At 39.8% G+C, this 16,027-nt stretch overlaps 1 protein-coding gene across 6 annotated transcripts in view; it reads left to right on the forward strand.

Annotated features, from left to right (window-relative positions):
* LOC147233521 (nck-associated protein 5-like) overlaps positions 1 to 16,027 on the forward strand; it is a 159,249-nt gene that overhangs the window by 94,906 nt on the left and 48,316 nt on the right. For 5 of the 6 annotated variants that reach the window (XM_086148425.1, XM_086148431.1, XM_086148428.1 and 2 more), the window contains one exon: positions 12,844 to 12,931. In XM_086148425.1, coding sequence (XP_086004551.1) covers positions 12,844 to 12,931 — 88 coding nt within the window. Of the gene's footprint in view, positions 1 to 8,284; positions 8,420 to 12,843; positions 12,932 to 16,027 lie in introns of those variants that run through there. The other variant, XM_086148430.1, reaches the window with a different exon arrangement.

Below are 16,027 nucleotides of genomic sequence, written 5' to 3' on the forward strand. Positions count from 1 at the left end.
CTATTGAGTGCACCTGAATATAAGCCTCACCTGCTGAAAATAACTAAATAACTGCATGTGTACATATATTTATTTGTCTATAAGCCGCAGGTATCCACGTTGTAACATGAGATATTTACACAGAAAGATGTTACACAGAACCATTTGTTTAACTTATAATTAATGGATATCTGTATCATCCACAAATACATACTTGAAATGCTTTTTTTCTGAACAGTGCCTGTAACACGGCTGAAGAAAAAGACTAACAATAAATAACGCAAGAAAAAAATCCATCCACTTTCTATCTTCGCTTTGTCCTACTCCAGCTGATTGCTATCTTCGTCTTCCTCCCGCGCATCAAAACCGTTAAAGTCGTCTTCTTCAGGGTCGGAATTGAACAGAATTTCACTGTAATTTCACTGGTCCGATGCGACTGGGCTAAATTTTTTGGCGGCATGAAACTTGTCTTTAACTCCAACGAAACAGATAAATCTGAAATGTTGTGAGTTTGTTGTTCCAGAAAAAGCATTACTCTTGGAAACTTAACATCGCCCACAATTCACTGGCAGGACTGGAAGATAAATATTTGTGGTGAGCGAAATGCCGTATTTCAAAGCCATTATAAGTGGTAGAGTTGAACATGCTGATTTGGCCCTCGCTCGAGTCAGTTTGCTGTTTAAACACCTGCTCAAACCTCACAAGGACAGAATCAAGCGTGGAATTCAGATAAACCGAACAAGGTTGGTTTGAAACTGCTCCACACGCAGCCGAATAGATTTTGCTGCTCGAACACAGCTAGCTGTAGTGTTCTGATGCGGTATGGTAAAGAGTGGAACAAAAGGGCCAGTTAATTAATTTGGGAGAAATCAATCTATAATCAATGCCTCACCGTAAGAGTTGGACAGAGTGCTTTAACTCCATTACTCTAATTTGGGGACTTTAACAAAAATTACCCCTGATTTTGTCCCTTACTATTCTCCATTGAGGCAAATAAATATATAGCCTTTGCAAGGGGTGGACCAGATGGAAGGTTGTCACCGGGTGCCAAGTGACTACAATACGACTGTTGCTCAGCGATACAGACAAAGATTCCATTATGTGCTCAAAAAGTGCTTATCATCATAGGGACGTGCACCCCACCTTGCCCCCTCATTCAGCTCTTGTCATTCCAGCACTGCTGTGTTCATTGTCATCATGCTGAATTACCGCAATTTCCACACAAGTGCGCTTACAATTGTTTGGCTGCTCCCCGAGGGAAGCACAAGGTTCAGTTGCTTTCCTTACAAAAATAACAATAATTTCTCCTTCCAACTCCACACAAACAAGATAACAGGATTTAAGTCTCAGTGTCTTAATCTCTGTTGCTGTGAATGGGCCAGTGTATTGAGCACACCCTCTGTGCATGTTGCCAAAGTGTGTTTGTGTGTGTGTGTGTGTGTGTTTACTCCTACCTGTCCTTTCAGTGGATTAATGTGCTTGTATAGCAGCCAATAATCAGTGGCACTGTTTCCTGATGGCAGATGGGACATCAGTGTGGTCACTTTAATTAAAGACTTACAAGGCAGAAAAATAACTCGGTCACCGGGCTACTGTGCCTTCCCATGAACCTTTGCCCTCAGTGCATCTGCTTCTTGCTTTTCCTGTTCCTTGCTTTCGTATGCGAAGACACGCGTTGTTTCATATGCTTGCTGTCCTAATGACAGCTGGCACTTATTTGCATCTCTCCTGCTTATTTTACACGGGACCTCCATCCATATCTCCTGATTGATTTTGTCTTATTTGTTGCGCATTAGGGGAATAGAAACCTCAGTTCATCAATGTGTCTTTGGAGATAGCACCCGCAAATCAACTTAAGTGGACATGCAATCTTTTAAATAGCTTGAGATCTATTTGACCCCGGCAACAATTGATTTTTGTATTACTAATTAATTGAGGTTGTGCTCTGAATCATGAGGACGGTAGTGAAATGAGGCAAGTAAGCAGTTTATCCATTTGAATGATAAAGGGCAAACGTTACAGCCATCAAACTCAATGCGGATGGACATTTGAAATGGACTTTACGAACCTCCGCAAAAAATAAAAAAAATTGGTCACATTGCTCAAGTTACTTCGGTATAATCCAAAAATCATCATCAGCTCCTATAGACGTGCAAAGTCTGGGGACAATGTGCTTCATAGAGCCTTTATTTATGTGTGTATTTGCCTCTATGTGCCCCTGTACAGCTTACACTTTTTTGGCAGGGGTTGCATGTAAGGCGGCAGTTGCCAAAAACTAGAACAACAGGCCTTTCTTTTCTACTTTTGCCCACAAAAAAGCTCAATTTGCCCATGTTTTTATGGTTGAGATCAAAAAGTCTGCATTCCTCAAGTGACTGGCCACTTAGCTCCAGACATAGGTGTGTGTATACACATGCCTATATCCACTTCTCCCAACACACAAACACCCTCCCCCAACCAGTTAGACTCTAAGCCTGGTGTGGGTCACATGCCCAGCCCCTCCTGACTTTGGTCAACCCCCCAGGGCTTCACCACCACTTGGCGAGGTCTGCCGTCATTAAACTACAACAGATTAGCAGTAGACGCCAGCCCCCGGCCCAGCAGCAACCTCAGCCCATCCTGGACGTCCCGGCACTTCATATGGGCAAGACGTTTAGAAGCCAGGACCGGATGGTGGAGAATTGAGAGGGAAAAGGATGGCGAATTTACAAGAAGCACTACTTCAAATTACGTCCTTGCGTCTTCCGGCAGATGAAGAGCACATAACGAAAGAGACTGAATTCATTGTAAAGACAGAAATATAGTCTATTCAGTACTTTGGGACCGTTTACTTGCAAGGACACTCCGAGGCCTCTTACCCTCCCGTGATACTACGTGCAGTCAGGATGACAAGTGAGCAGGCGGAAACAAGGCAGCCTCTGTGGGCAGTGCTCTAACATCTGGCCTGAGGATGAGGGAAAACGTTTTCAGGTAATGACCAGAACAGTAATTTCATTCCAGAAGGACCAATATTTTCAGTCTATGTTTACATTCACTTCCATGTTTTGCCTACTTTTTGAATTGATGTGGTTGCTGTGGAGATTAGCCACCTCTGGTTGTAGTTTGCAGTAATGTCAAATGCAGAGGAGATGCATTCGATTGGTGGCAGCTTTTAGACGCTCACCTGAGCTCATAGACATCCCCAGATATTCGGCTTCACGTCCGTGTCGCTAAGTATTTCCTTCTACCAGTGGTTTTGATTCATTTATAGTTATTTTGATTGCCATTTCAGATTCCTGCAAGGCATTTGTGGTTAACCAGCTCATGTTTGAAGCTAAAACAGTCTGGCTGTTTTATGGTAAAGGTGAGCAGACTTGTGGAATGAAGATGAAGATGAGTCGTTATTGAGGTTGTCAATATCTACATGTAGAATTGTCCATCTAAACACGATACAGCTCTTAAAAAGTAAAATGTTTTTCAATTTTCTCCTTTGGCTAGTACTCTGAATTTGTGTTGGTGTGTCATTTTCCACAACTAATATAAAATGTACACATACGGGTTCGTGTCTTGAGGTCGTGATACCTATTCATGTGCAGCGGTCTAATTTCTGGCCACGGCAGAAAAGTCTGCTGTGTTTGGGCTTCAGAGGTAATTTTTGAGAAAAAAGAAAACTTTACGTAAATGGAAAAAAGATCTGATCTTTTCATGGGATAGAGAGAACTGAACTGAGTGAAAATAATTTAAAATCACAACCAATTTCATCGTACCGTTTGTCTTGATTGCACACTATTGTATTTTTCTTAAAAGATGAATAACTCTTACCTAGATTTATTTAAAGGCCCCGATAAGAGGTCAGTTTAAGCGATATCCTGCTGGAACCCCTGTAGTTTGTTTAAGTTTTGTTTGTTTAAGTCTCATTTAGCTCAGCCAACGGATCAAGGCATCTCTACCTGAAGCTCAAATGCGCTCATCGATACAACCGCAGCGCGTACATCTAACTCGGCCCACTTGACTTTGAGTCATTGCCAGTATGAGGGGACCTCTTTCTGGCAGCTTGCGGTGGACTTACTGTTATACTTCCAACAACAGCAGACGATGACTGGTGCCTTTGGATTCGTAGTGCAGACATACATGTATTCGTTGGGCACATTACTCAGTGGGTGACATGTGTACAGCCGGTGTTGGGGGCTGATGATGTAAACAGGCAAGAATTGCCATTCTTTTCATGTCTGGACACGTTTGGGCAGTCGCGCTCAGGTTCGGCTCTCATCACAATGGGCAGAGGCCAATTTCAGAGGTGAGGGGGTTTTATGTGCGGGAATGATATATATTCATGCATTACTCTCATTACGCTCTCCACCACGGCAGCTCTGAAAGTAAGACTGGCAAAGGCTAGCTCACGCAAAGAGGGAGCTGACTGATTGTGCTCTGTTTGCAGATCAATGACCTCTCTTCTAATCATCCAAGTGTCCCGCCACGCCTTTCCAATTGTTTTAATTTAGCACATTGGAAATGGCCCCCCACCGTGCCTCGGCGGCTGCAGGATTTAGCTGGATGAATCAGACCCCTGTTCCAAACCCCACATCTGGGGTCATTAACAGGACGGGAGGGGAGGGGTCAATCTTTTGAAGTCGCTCTCTTGCTTCTACCTAATGGGTACAAGGGCTGTAAAATAGATAATAGGTGTCTGGACAATTTTTGGTGTACCACGTATTTAGTGGCTTTATTGGTCTATTTCCACCCCTCTATTTATACTAGCTTCCAAATTTGAAGAGGGGAATGTCTGATGTCACTTATTTCTGGTTGTACAAGTCTATCACTTGCACTAAATTGCTTGCCCACATGAGAGCTTTGGTAGCAGTCTCTGATTTTTTTTTTTTTTTTTCCACTTCAGTTACTGAGCTCTATTCTGTTTTTGTGTGTCAATGTGTGACCTATTACTTGCTTGTAACTGTGCCACGATCAAACACTTGTGAACGCTTACTCCATCCTGCAAACTTCCGACTTGGATTAAACACGTTGGTTATGATGTTTATGGGCATGCTGAAAGAGGTCAGATTACAAGCTTTTGTAGAACTAGGGCATATCCTCACATCAGGATCAGTCCGCTGTTCTCTCTGGCTCATGATGCCGGTGCTCACAGATTGTTGCCCAAAGCCAAACAACATGTAATTTAAACTGACCTCATGATTGCCGTATAGATTTAGTTGTCAGGCAGCTGCCGTGGTTGCGAAGTAAGAACAGTAAATATCTTTAGGGCTCTATGTATCATGATTTTTATTGAATCAATTGTCTTTTTTCAAAAAGCTACATTATAATAATTTTATATAAAAAAATCAAAATCAAAACGGATGTCCAAGAGCCAAAGTATACTCAGTGTTTTCATTAAAAAGATAGATGCCCCAAAACACTGCCTCGGGTAATTAATATTGGTTTTTATGAAACTCACTTGTGATTTGGTGCAAAACTTTTATTGTCTTAGATATAACCTTTATTCACTCTGACTTTACAATGAGATTTAGTGAAGTTAAATATTTAATATTTCTCCTGTCAAAACATACTCCACCAATTATATTTTTACTACGTGGCAGCATATACTGCAAGTCACACCTAAGACAAAAGAATCGTTTTACAACATGGAACCAAGCAAGTCCAGTTTGCTTCATGAAGTACTTTAATAGAGGTCCAACTTATTAGCAAACAAGGTGAGGATTTAATCAATGTTTGGACTTCTTGGCCTGCCCTACAACTCCATCCAGTCTGTACTTCCGCCACATATTTAAAGGATTCTAGATCCTCGCAGAAGCTCCTGTACCGCTTTGTAGGAGCAATGGCTACCTCATCGCTAACTGCTCCCTATGGCCAGAGGTGAACATGAGGGACCGCCACCAAAAATTCACTCTTAATCCTTCCAAATGTAGAGGGAGCTCTCATGGGATGAGAGGAAGAACCTAAAACTTGTTGTCTCCATGTCTCTCTTAACTTGGGCACCCTACAGATCAGCTCTCATCTCCAGACAGTCGGCACCACACCAAGTCGGGTCATTTTTGGGCAGCTGCTGGTGTGGAAAGTAACTTAATTGTAAACTACGGTGTAAATACAGTTCTATTGTGTGCCATCAACGGAATTAGTAAATACAAATTCCAAAGTGCTTTGCTTAAAAATAAAGAAATAATGTATGGTAGGACTAAATACTTTGGCATCCTGATTTCCTCCTTGCCATGTGTGTCTTGTTGATGAGGTTAAAGGTCACTTTGAGAGTCAGTGGTCAGCCAACGACCTTTGTAACGCGACCCGGTTGTAACACGCATGACTGATTTGCATGACTTCTATAGCCCTGAACTGTCCTCTAAGGTCCGAGCCGGACCTCTTTTTGCTCCCCTTCATTTAGGTCACACCCAAGAAAGGGCCTGTCGGCATGTTTTCTGCAAAACAGCTCTAAGAGGATAAGGCTGGCTTAGCATTGAGTTAAGCTAGGCAATCATCTGGTGGGCGATTTTCTGGATAGGAGTGTGAAAAAAAAAAAAAGAATGTAATTTTCTTGTGACAAAAAGGACAGTTTTGCTGAGGCTCAGTGCGTCCACATAAGGCGATTGTCGACATGGATGCAACAGTCACATGAGAGTCCCGGTGAACTTCACACAGTCGCACAAACAGGTGATTGTTCTCCCTATAATTTCACCAGCTTTAAAGTTCTCCGAGAGTTCCCAGGTCCAATCTGATTACAGGGTCTCGGTCAACCTGCGTCTCTTACGGCAAAGATAAAGTGAGAGTGTGACCAGAATCAGACAAGGAAAAGCTCCACTGATCTCACTATTCCTTGGCACTTTCATGGCGTTTTAACACCTGCCCTGATCTTGTTGGTGTTTGTTACTGTAAGTGTCAAAACCTCTTGCACAAGATGGCATCTCCTGGAAATCCGTTGCTATTTCTTTGTGGTTTAGTCTGATTTTATTCTTAAGTAGATGATTACTACATCATATATATATATATATATATATATATTAATAAAATAAAAGATAAAAGTTCATCAAACCCAGTGAAAAAATGCTCCAGGTCTATAAATTCTGTGCAATAACCTGATTTATACATATAAATACTATATGTAATCATATACATATACTTGTAAATACATTAAGATATGTGTATACACATACATATATTTTTACACACCCTTAAATGTATTTCTTCTGATCTTTACCAATCTTATGTTATTTTTATTATTCGCTATTTTATTCTTTATTTTTATATAGAGTTCCATTTTGATTCTTCTCCACTTTATTCTGTGAGCAGGAGCTGCTCTCAACAAAAACCAATTTCCCCCTCTGGGGTCAATAAAGTAATCTGTTTCTGATTTTGATTGTTCATATTTTTCATTTGAGCAAAATAATAAAAAGTCCCAAACAAATAGTATATTCCTTCATGGCTCGAATCGTAAGATATTTATGTTAGTTCATCCGAGTTGTGTTTAATCTTTTAGCAACCCTAAACATAGTGTATGTATCTTGAGCTACACAGCTTTGTTACAAAGTAACAATGAGTAAGCGAATGTAGATACTTTTATTTTTTTATTAGACTATACACTGAAGCTGATATTCTTCTACCATAAAAAATATAGGGCAGACAAATTGGATCCTTACCAGATCACGGCCATTAAATACAAAAAAGTTGCAGGCAGCAATTGTCAGAAGAATAGTAATTCAAATAAACAAGAAAAGGCTAAAACTGTCAAATGAAGCGATTGATTCGGAGCAATGCAGCTGACCCAAAAAACTGCTGGCAAACATCTCTGATCATGTTGTGTGAGTGTGTCCTGGCATGGAATCCCCAGCTTGAATGGAAAGTGTTGATTTTAGTGCAGCCAAAGCCTCTTAATCACCAATTAAAGTTTCTCTGATTCCGTACAATTACGAGTGCACACACACGCACACAGACACACTAGCTAACAAGACAGGGGAATCCCTGTCCATAGTTGCGCATCGTCTTTACAAACCCATCCTTGTTTCCAGTCTGATCTGAGACTACAAGCCTGCTTGCCTCCCAGCAGGGGCCCTTCTCCTTTGGAGAGGACTTAACGGGGGACATATGGGAAAGTCTTTGCCTGCCAGATCACTGTCTTTAGACAGAGCCAGTGTTGGATAATGACACACTAGAGACACGGCATGCAGAAAATGAGAACAGGAGATCTGTTTTCAGGCCGGCTCAGTAACCCGGCCACGGGACTGACCATGCTGTTGATTGAGCAAAAAGCACTCAGGCTTATATGATGACTGCATGGCCTAGTTTAGCCTGGAGACCCACATTTCGGCAGTGGCGTCTGGGTCATTTTCTGACGCTGTGAGAGCCGTGCTCACTGCGGTTAGATGTCATTTCGCATGGAGCTGAGGGATGTCTGCACGTTGTTTTTAGCATTTTTTCGGAAAAATGGCATCGTCAAAAATGGAGAGAAAGTCAAGATGGGGTAAGTTTGTCAGCAACTATTGTCGTGAAAGGTTCAAGACTTTGGATTCCTTAACCTTGAGAGGGAATTATCGATTCAAGCCTAGTGCTTAAGGACTGATAGAAATACTTCTGGAGAAAATACTTGGGTGCTTCAAGTGTTAAGTCATGAATAGGAAGGCCATGTATTAATGTCTTCATTTATCAGGCTCACGCGAGACCCCGGGCCCTTCACCTCCAGCCACCCTGATGTGTCCTGATTAGGCATACATTGGTTCACCCCCGTGGCTTGCTATCATGTCAACGCTTACAAGAAAGCGTGATCATGTGTGTTTTGTAAAAAGTAGTGTGGACATGTGTTGAGAGCTACCTCAGGATTGTTTGTCCTCAGGCGGAAAATTGATTGGAGCCTTAATTGCATTTCCTGCTAAAGAACGCAGGATTTGAAATTCAGCTCAAGCAGCGAAAGGGTCAAAGAATTTGTAATTTACTTTTGCCTCATTGCAAATACCCCTCTAAAATACACAAACACAACAACGCACACATATCCTTCCATTCCTTCATCATGATTGATCGTTTCAATTGGTTGTTGGCAATTTTCTACTAAATATCAAGCTCAGCAGATTTTTTTTCTCAGAAACTAATGCAGGGGGTCATCTGACGACAACATGCATCAGCATCAACAACTTGCTGACTCCGATCTAAATAGAGTTCTGCTGTCTGGATTTATCTTTGGTGAAATTTGCCTGAAACTTAGAATAACGCTAATTTGTTTTTTTAATGGCATTTTACAAAGGAAACACATTCAGCTGTCACAAATGTGGCTTTATCGAAAAATAAAAGCCCTACAACTGAATTGTGAACACTGTTGGAATTATGAGCAGTGTCTTGATGATTGCAAAGAGAGCAGAATCTGCAGAAAACAACTGATGCTGGCTGGTGTTGCATTACATCAGTTGACAAAGAGAACCATAATGCAAGCCAATTCAAGCAAAACAAATAAAATGTAAACCGAGAAACATCTGAGATGAAATGTTAATGACTTTTCCAAGATTATATATGACAGGGACATATTCTTTTTTCACAAAAACAAAACAAAACAAAACAATATCCTTGCAATAGCTGGCTTTTGTCCACATAAAGAATAAAAAAAAAGGCCTTCAGCACCACCTCTTTTCTTCAAAGTATTTTATTCCTCTGTCCTCATCATCAAAAAGACCAAAGTCTGCCCTATGAGATGCCACACATCTGTGCCTTCTGTGACAGGAAACTTTGAAACTGAAGCTGTCTGGAAAGTTAGTCGCAGCTCCACGACACCCAGGATCTGTAGAAAATACAAAGAGTCCCTTTCAGGTGTTCAGGAATCCCTCAGACCCCTCAAAAACAGCCACAATCCATTGGCTGAAGAGCCGTATCCAGAAAACTTCCCTCCCCCGGGACATGTGGCAGGAGCTGCATCAAAGTATTTCTTAACACTCTGTCATTCGGTAATGTGAAGGTCACCAAGGTCTCAACCATCAAACTGATCGTAAAGTCAGTCCTGAAGTTGCATACTAACACTCCAACAGCTAGAAAAACAAGTGCTGATAACTTGTTTGAAGCGACATTTATTGGACTTGTAGCTGATGGGAAATGTGTTCATATGCAGGTTGCATCAGAATCATTGACTCCATCTGTTTGTTTGCTCCATGATATCTAAGGAGATTTAGAATATTTCGCTGACGTGTGTGTCTTGTATCTATTTGACGCGCAGTACGTTCGGCAGGTACTTTTCTCTTTAAGTTGAATAACAGATTTATTAAATATGAACTGAGATTAAATGCACTAAAACAGTGACCTCTGCGCAAAAGTTGAATTGCTAATTCATAATTTCCATTCATTTTGCATCTGAACAAAGATTGTATTGGTCATTTCATGCGGCGCATGGGCCAGTATTTTAACCATTTGTTTATCACATACAACAATTTTTTATTAATGATGCTGTTTATTTTGGTAATGTTTTCTGTTGTCGCACCTTCGCAAGCGCACAAAATGAACAAGGAGGCTTGAGGCTGCCATCTGTTATGGATTAGGACCTTGTAGCAGGAGGAATGTTTAGTCAGAGGTTTGTTTGAGCAAAAATGTTTACGTCAGACCCGTATGTAATGACAATACAAAAGAAGCACCAACTGTCGGATTTATACCTTTTAACCAGGAATTACATTCATTACCACATGTGGATTCTGCTTGACATTCAGTAATGACCTGTTGCTCCAAAGCTGTCTATGTCACATCCTCTTTCCTGTATACGTTGTGCTGATTAAGTCCAGCATTTAAAGCAAGAACTGGAGCAATCTGCCTCCAGCCTTGTCCACTCGCCTCTAGGAATGTTCATTCAGCTAGTGGCCTGATTACAGACGGCTTTGCGTTGAAGGATGGACAGATGGCACGGAGCACTGTCATCCTCTTCCCTGCTTGCGAATGCTTATTCTCATGCACGTACGTACAACCACCAAGGTGCATGGTAAGACTGAAAGAGAAATCTCTTAACACAGGGCGTGAACATTTAATAATAGCGCTTTCAACTGTGATAAAACAGATCGTGCGCAACAGAAATGCTGGCAATGTAACCCAGATTTTCATTGTGATGGAAACCTTATTTAGTTTTGCTTTACTGTGACAGTTACTGTAAAAACTAATTTGCATGGACTTGATTATATCTTCTACTGGAGCACTAGCAAAAGTGGCTAGTTAAATCCAAACTGACATGAGCTCTGACTACCACTGGGTGTGTGGGATTTTATAATTTCTATCATCAACAGGGGGAAGTTTTGTATAAGATGGTTTAAATGAAGTTGATGAGTAATAAACTGGATGGGATGATTTGCAAGAAGAGTCATTATGCGGCATATACTATCACCAAACACTTCAGTCAAACACAATTTTGAGAGATATTACCGGCATTAGGCGGCCTAAATGTTCTCATTTATTTAATAGTTATTATAAAAAATGTGATGATTGCTGTAATGAAAATAATAGCTAAGAAATGTGCCTTATAGCCGAGTATTCTGTTACAAATATTCCTATAATTAGATGTCTTTTTTGAAATTGAGTATTTCCTGATTTTTGAAAAAAGCTTTTATTTAACCAAACATTAGCATCGTGATTTTTTTCCCCTAAATTTACCCGTATCCGTTCATGCAAATTGAATTGTTTCTGTATGGTTCGCAAATGTTTTTTCAACTGGAGCCACCGATTTCGATAGCACTCAATCACACGGGTCTGCCGGTAGAGGGTGAAGTCTGAAATTCGAAGTGTTCTCGGTATTCCCACCTGACGTGTGGGTAGAACTCTAATCGGCAAAGGGAGATGCATTTTAACTCACAATCTCAGGCACCTGTTTTGCAAGGAGCTTTCATGATCAGTAGCAGAAAATACAGGTTAAGATTGTATTGACAAGACAACGCCATGAAGGTCAAAGTGACCCAAGGTGGAATTCCTGCTGTGATTACACTAATTTCAAGTCATCAACATACACACAACCAAATCACACATGTTGTTCATAATGTTTACTTGCAGTCAAAGCAAAATGTTCGTTGCGTACAAAAAATTTCCTAGATCATCTTCTAACTTTTGCAACAGAATGTCCGATCGCACCTATTTCCTGTATAACTAAATATTTGTATTCCTATATGTATACATGCCTGACAGAACGCATGGAAATCCTGATTTAGGCCAGGGTATCTTTCAGGAAAAAGTTGTTTCCAGTATGGGACTTCTAATTGAAGGCCTATACAATTATATTTTGCAGTAACTTACCAGCTATTAATAAGTCTGGCATAATGGACCTTTTAACCTGAACCATGTATATTTTCACATTAGATCTGGCTGCTAAGAATGACTGAGGAACCTAACGAAAACACCTTTACTGTACTTTTGTTAACAAATAAGTACCTCCGCTGAAACATATTTACCATTAACCGATATTTACTTCAATGTTAGTGTGAAGGAATGATAAACTTCCAGTTGCTGCTTTTAATAATTGTGAAAATGAGCCTGTATGTTATCTTCTATGCCATTATTTTAAATAGCACCCAAACCCCCGGAGCAAGGTTACTTTAGTCACATCAGAGTCGAGATGAGACTTTTTGGACTTGGTTTAAGGTGTTTCTTCTAGATTAGAGAGTGACTTATTTATAAAATAGAGTATTATTGTCATTCGTAATGATCTAAAATTTTTGCTCAAGTGTCTGGAGACTTCAGAGAAGAAGAAATAAAGCTGCCTGCCAAAAGTTGCCGTCTCAGACCACCAAGACAAATACAAATGCTAAATTTAATGACCTCCCATGCCTCTGAAATGTAACAGTGATGATCGATACAGTCTTCAGACTGTCCTGATGTCAAGTAACTTTTCATACTTATTTATTATTTGGCATTGATTAATAATGTTTCGTCTTGTCTGTGCAGGATGGAAGAGACGGTGTGGTCGCTGCTGCAGAGCCAAGGGGTCCAGGAACAGTCTGTGGACACAGCTGACATCATGAAGGTCTACAAAGTAAGCAACACATAATACATTGTCTGAAAGTTTGTCACTCTTTCTGACATTGTGTGATTAAACTCACGTGATATGTCTTCAGATACAATTACATTCAAACAAATAAATAACATATACATATATTTATTATAACACTTAAATTGATTAATGAATACATTAGTTACACTAAACGCAAGCATGCATACATACATACATACATACATACCGTACATCCTAACATACATACATACTTACAGAAAACGTTGGGCTTTGAGTGAATTATTAACACTTTATTCTAATTTTTGCCTCTAACTTGTGTTAATACTTTTCTCAAATCTACCTACGACTCCAAGTCAAAATAAGTAATTTGTCTTGTTATGAATTTCTTTAAGCCTATCATTTATTTACCTGTTGATCATTCACTTTAATCCATACATTCTAACAAAAAAGCTGACACTGCACAGGACCACCCGTGCACTACTTAACTATATACGTACAAGAACTGCTGGAATAATGAAAAGACGATCTTTCCAACAATCAATTTTGGATTAAACGGTCTTAGAAAGGATTGTGGTTTTCGTGTCCGATATCAGTGATCAACCTGAGTAATCAGTGTGGAAGGATCTCATGAGGTCACCGTCTTTGACACCCGCCGGTAATGTTTTTGGACAAAGAACTCACATAGAAAAAGTGTTATGCACGTAGGTTTTAGTAGGAGCCCATGTTAGAATTTATCAAAAATATTTCAATTTGGAAACTTCCAATGTTGAATAAAGGTATCGTGAGCCAAAGCGAAGGCATTCAGTGCTGACCCTTGTTATGTAAGAGAAATATCTGCCGGAATCGAGTGGGGAAGTTCAGGGAAAAAATAAGCAAAAGTATGTATATCTGAAATACAGTATCACCTTTTGCGCCTTACAATTTGAAGACCGGCGTGTTTACACGGTGCTCGGGGCTGAAATGCTTCTGACTCTGTCTGTCAATCATCAGAAAGATTTTATTCACCACCGTGTGAGCAAACAAAATCACTTGAGCTTCTAGCTATGATACGTTTATGTAACAGAGTACATTATGAATCATCATCGGAGCTTTACTACTGTGTAACAATATTTCTTTCAAAGGCTAATAACTCCTGACAACTATAAAAAAAAGAAAGCAACTGCATTCCATTTAAGCTCCAGCAGCTGGAAAGGGTACAACATGCCTCAAGGGAACAGAAGAAAAGGGCATCGCTATTTAAGCAATAAACTAAATGTCCTCATGAAAGACTAAATTACTGTGAATTAAAGACAGAAATGGATGTTTAAATTAATTAAAATGATCACTACAAAAAAGGGGGGATAAGACAGCAATAGATGACTAAATGTCAATAGCACTGCATATGGATTCCAGTGAGTAAAATGGAAACATCGGATTAACAGCTGTGATCATGCACTGGTTTATGGATAGCCTGTAATTTGCCTTGGGGAGAATAATCTTTATCATAAAACTGTGAGCAGGCCCCCAGTCTAATGGGGTATATGTGAAATGAATACTGTGTCTTAATATGCAAATACTCTTTGAGCGCAAAGCAATCCTTTATTTGTCTCCCCCAAAACCATGGAAGAAAGATGAGGGAGATACGACAAGGCGGATGGATAATGTGGCGTTTGAAACACCGGGTGTATAAACATATCTGATGACTAGGGTTCACCCACAAATTGCTTGTTTTAGAGCGAATAAATAAGACAATTTCTTATCCCCCCATGGCTGACTTTTTGAATGACCCTAATATCGTCTTCTCTTCTTTGTGTGGTTGATTGTTGTTGATGGGGTTGCACCGAAACCAATCCCAAACTCCAAATGAATGAGCTATTCCAGCTGCGGATCAGTTTGTCAAGGGTAAAACGGGGTCTTATGTAGATTAGCATATACATACATTTATACGTCTTTTAAACACTTAATATGGTATGGTAATTATGCAAGTATTCAAAGTCATCCTGCAATCATCTATGCCTGGATGGTTTGCTGCGTAGGACCAGTGGAATGCCAAGTGGGGCGTCATTTATATATCTGCGGTCCTTTGCAATATATTTGCAATTAGGTGGATGTTTTTGTTGCGTTTTGAACTTGTAAATTTGTGCTGGCAGCTCCTTGTTTACACAGAGGCATAACGCGTCCAAGCCAACTTTCACAAATGGCTTAACCTCAATGACTTAAGCATCTTGAAATGTGTTTTAATAATTTCATAACAAAAATCCATGATGGGGTCAGAAACAAGTCAGAAATGTGGATTTATTGAGCATTCTGTGTCCAGTTACTGCCCAGACAGTTGAGGCAAGGGCAAGGCAATCTGTTGCAATGCTTTCTTCATCCGTTTGCTGCAAAGCACCTCACTCTTCACATACTGAGCAACAGCTTCAAAAATAGATGGTAATATTTGAGTAATTGCAATCAAAGAGGCAGATATTCTCAGTCTAAAATCCTAAATGTATTTTTTATTATCATTTCCAAACACTGACATACTGAATTATTTGATATTATGCCTCACTCCAATAGCCTAAATGTCGTTGCCTAAAATACAGAAAATGAAAATTGTTAAGCCTTTATAATGTACATGTGCTGACTTCTCAAGATGAAGACATGCTTTGCTTTCTTTTAACCTGATTTTTTTTTCAGACTTTGATTTGTTATTTTTCATAACAGTTCATGTTGTGTTTTGTAGCTAGAATATGTAAAGCAAGAATATTTGCCCAAGGATAACAAACCTTAGAATTTGCACTCATAAACAGTTAAATGAAAACTTTTTACAAATGCCTTAATACAAAGCATTGACAAGAGGAGTCAACTCAAACCGTAATGTTTGATCATTTCTTTCAGCAGCCACTTCTGCCTCCAAAAGCCACCCCTCAATAAACCAACATTTTATTCACACTTATTAAAGTTCAAAAAATCAAATTCTTAAAGGAAATATTTATTTCACTGCAAGTATGTGCTGTCACTCCCACGGTTGGTCTCTTTTTAGACTCTTTGTTTGTATCGGGAGCAAATGGTCAAACCACTTACAGCAGATTAAATCATCTGATCGAAAATATGAATTAGATGAATTATAAATACATGAATAGATTATAACGATGA

This window comes from Fistularia commersonii, chromosome 6, assembly GCF_037954325.1.
Source record: "Fistularia commersonii isolate RoL2024-O1a breed Wild chromosome 6, RoL_Fcom_v1.0, whole genome shotgun sequence".
Classification (NCBI taxonomy): Eukaryota; Metazoa; Chordata; class Actinopteri; order Syngnathiformes; family Fistulariidae; genus Fistularia; species Fistularia commersonii.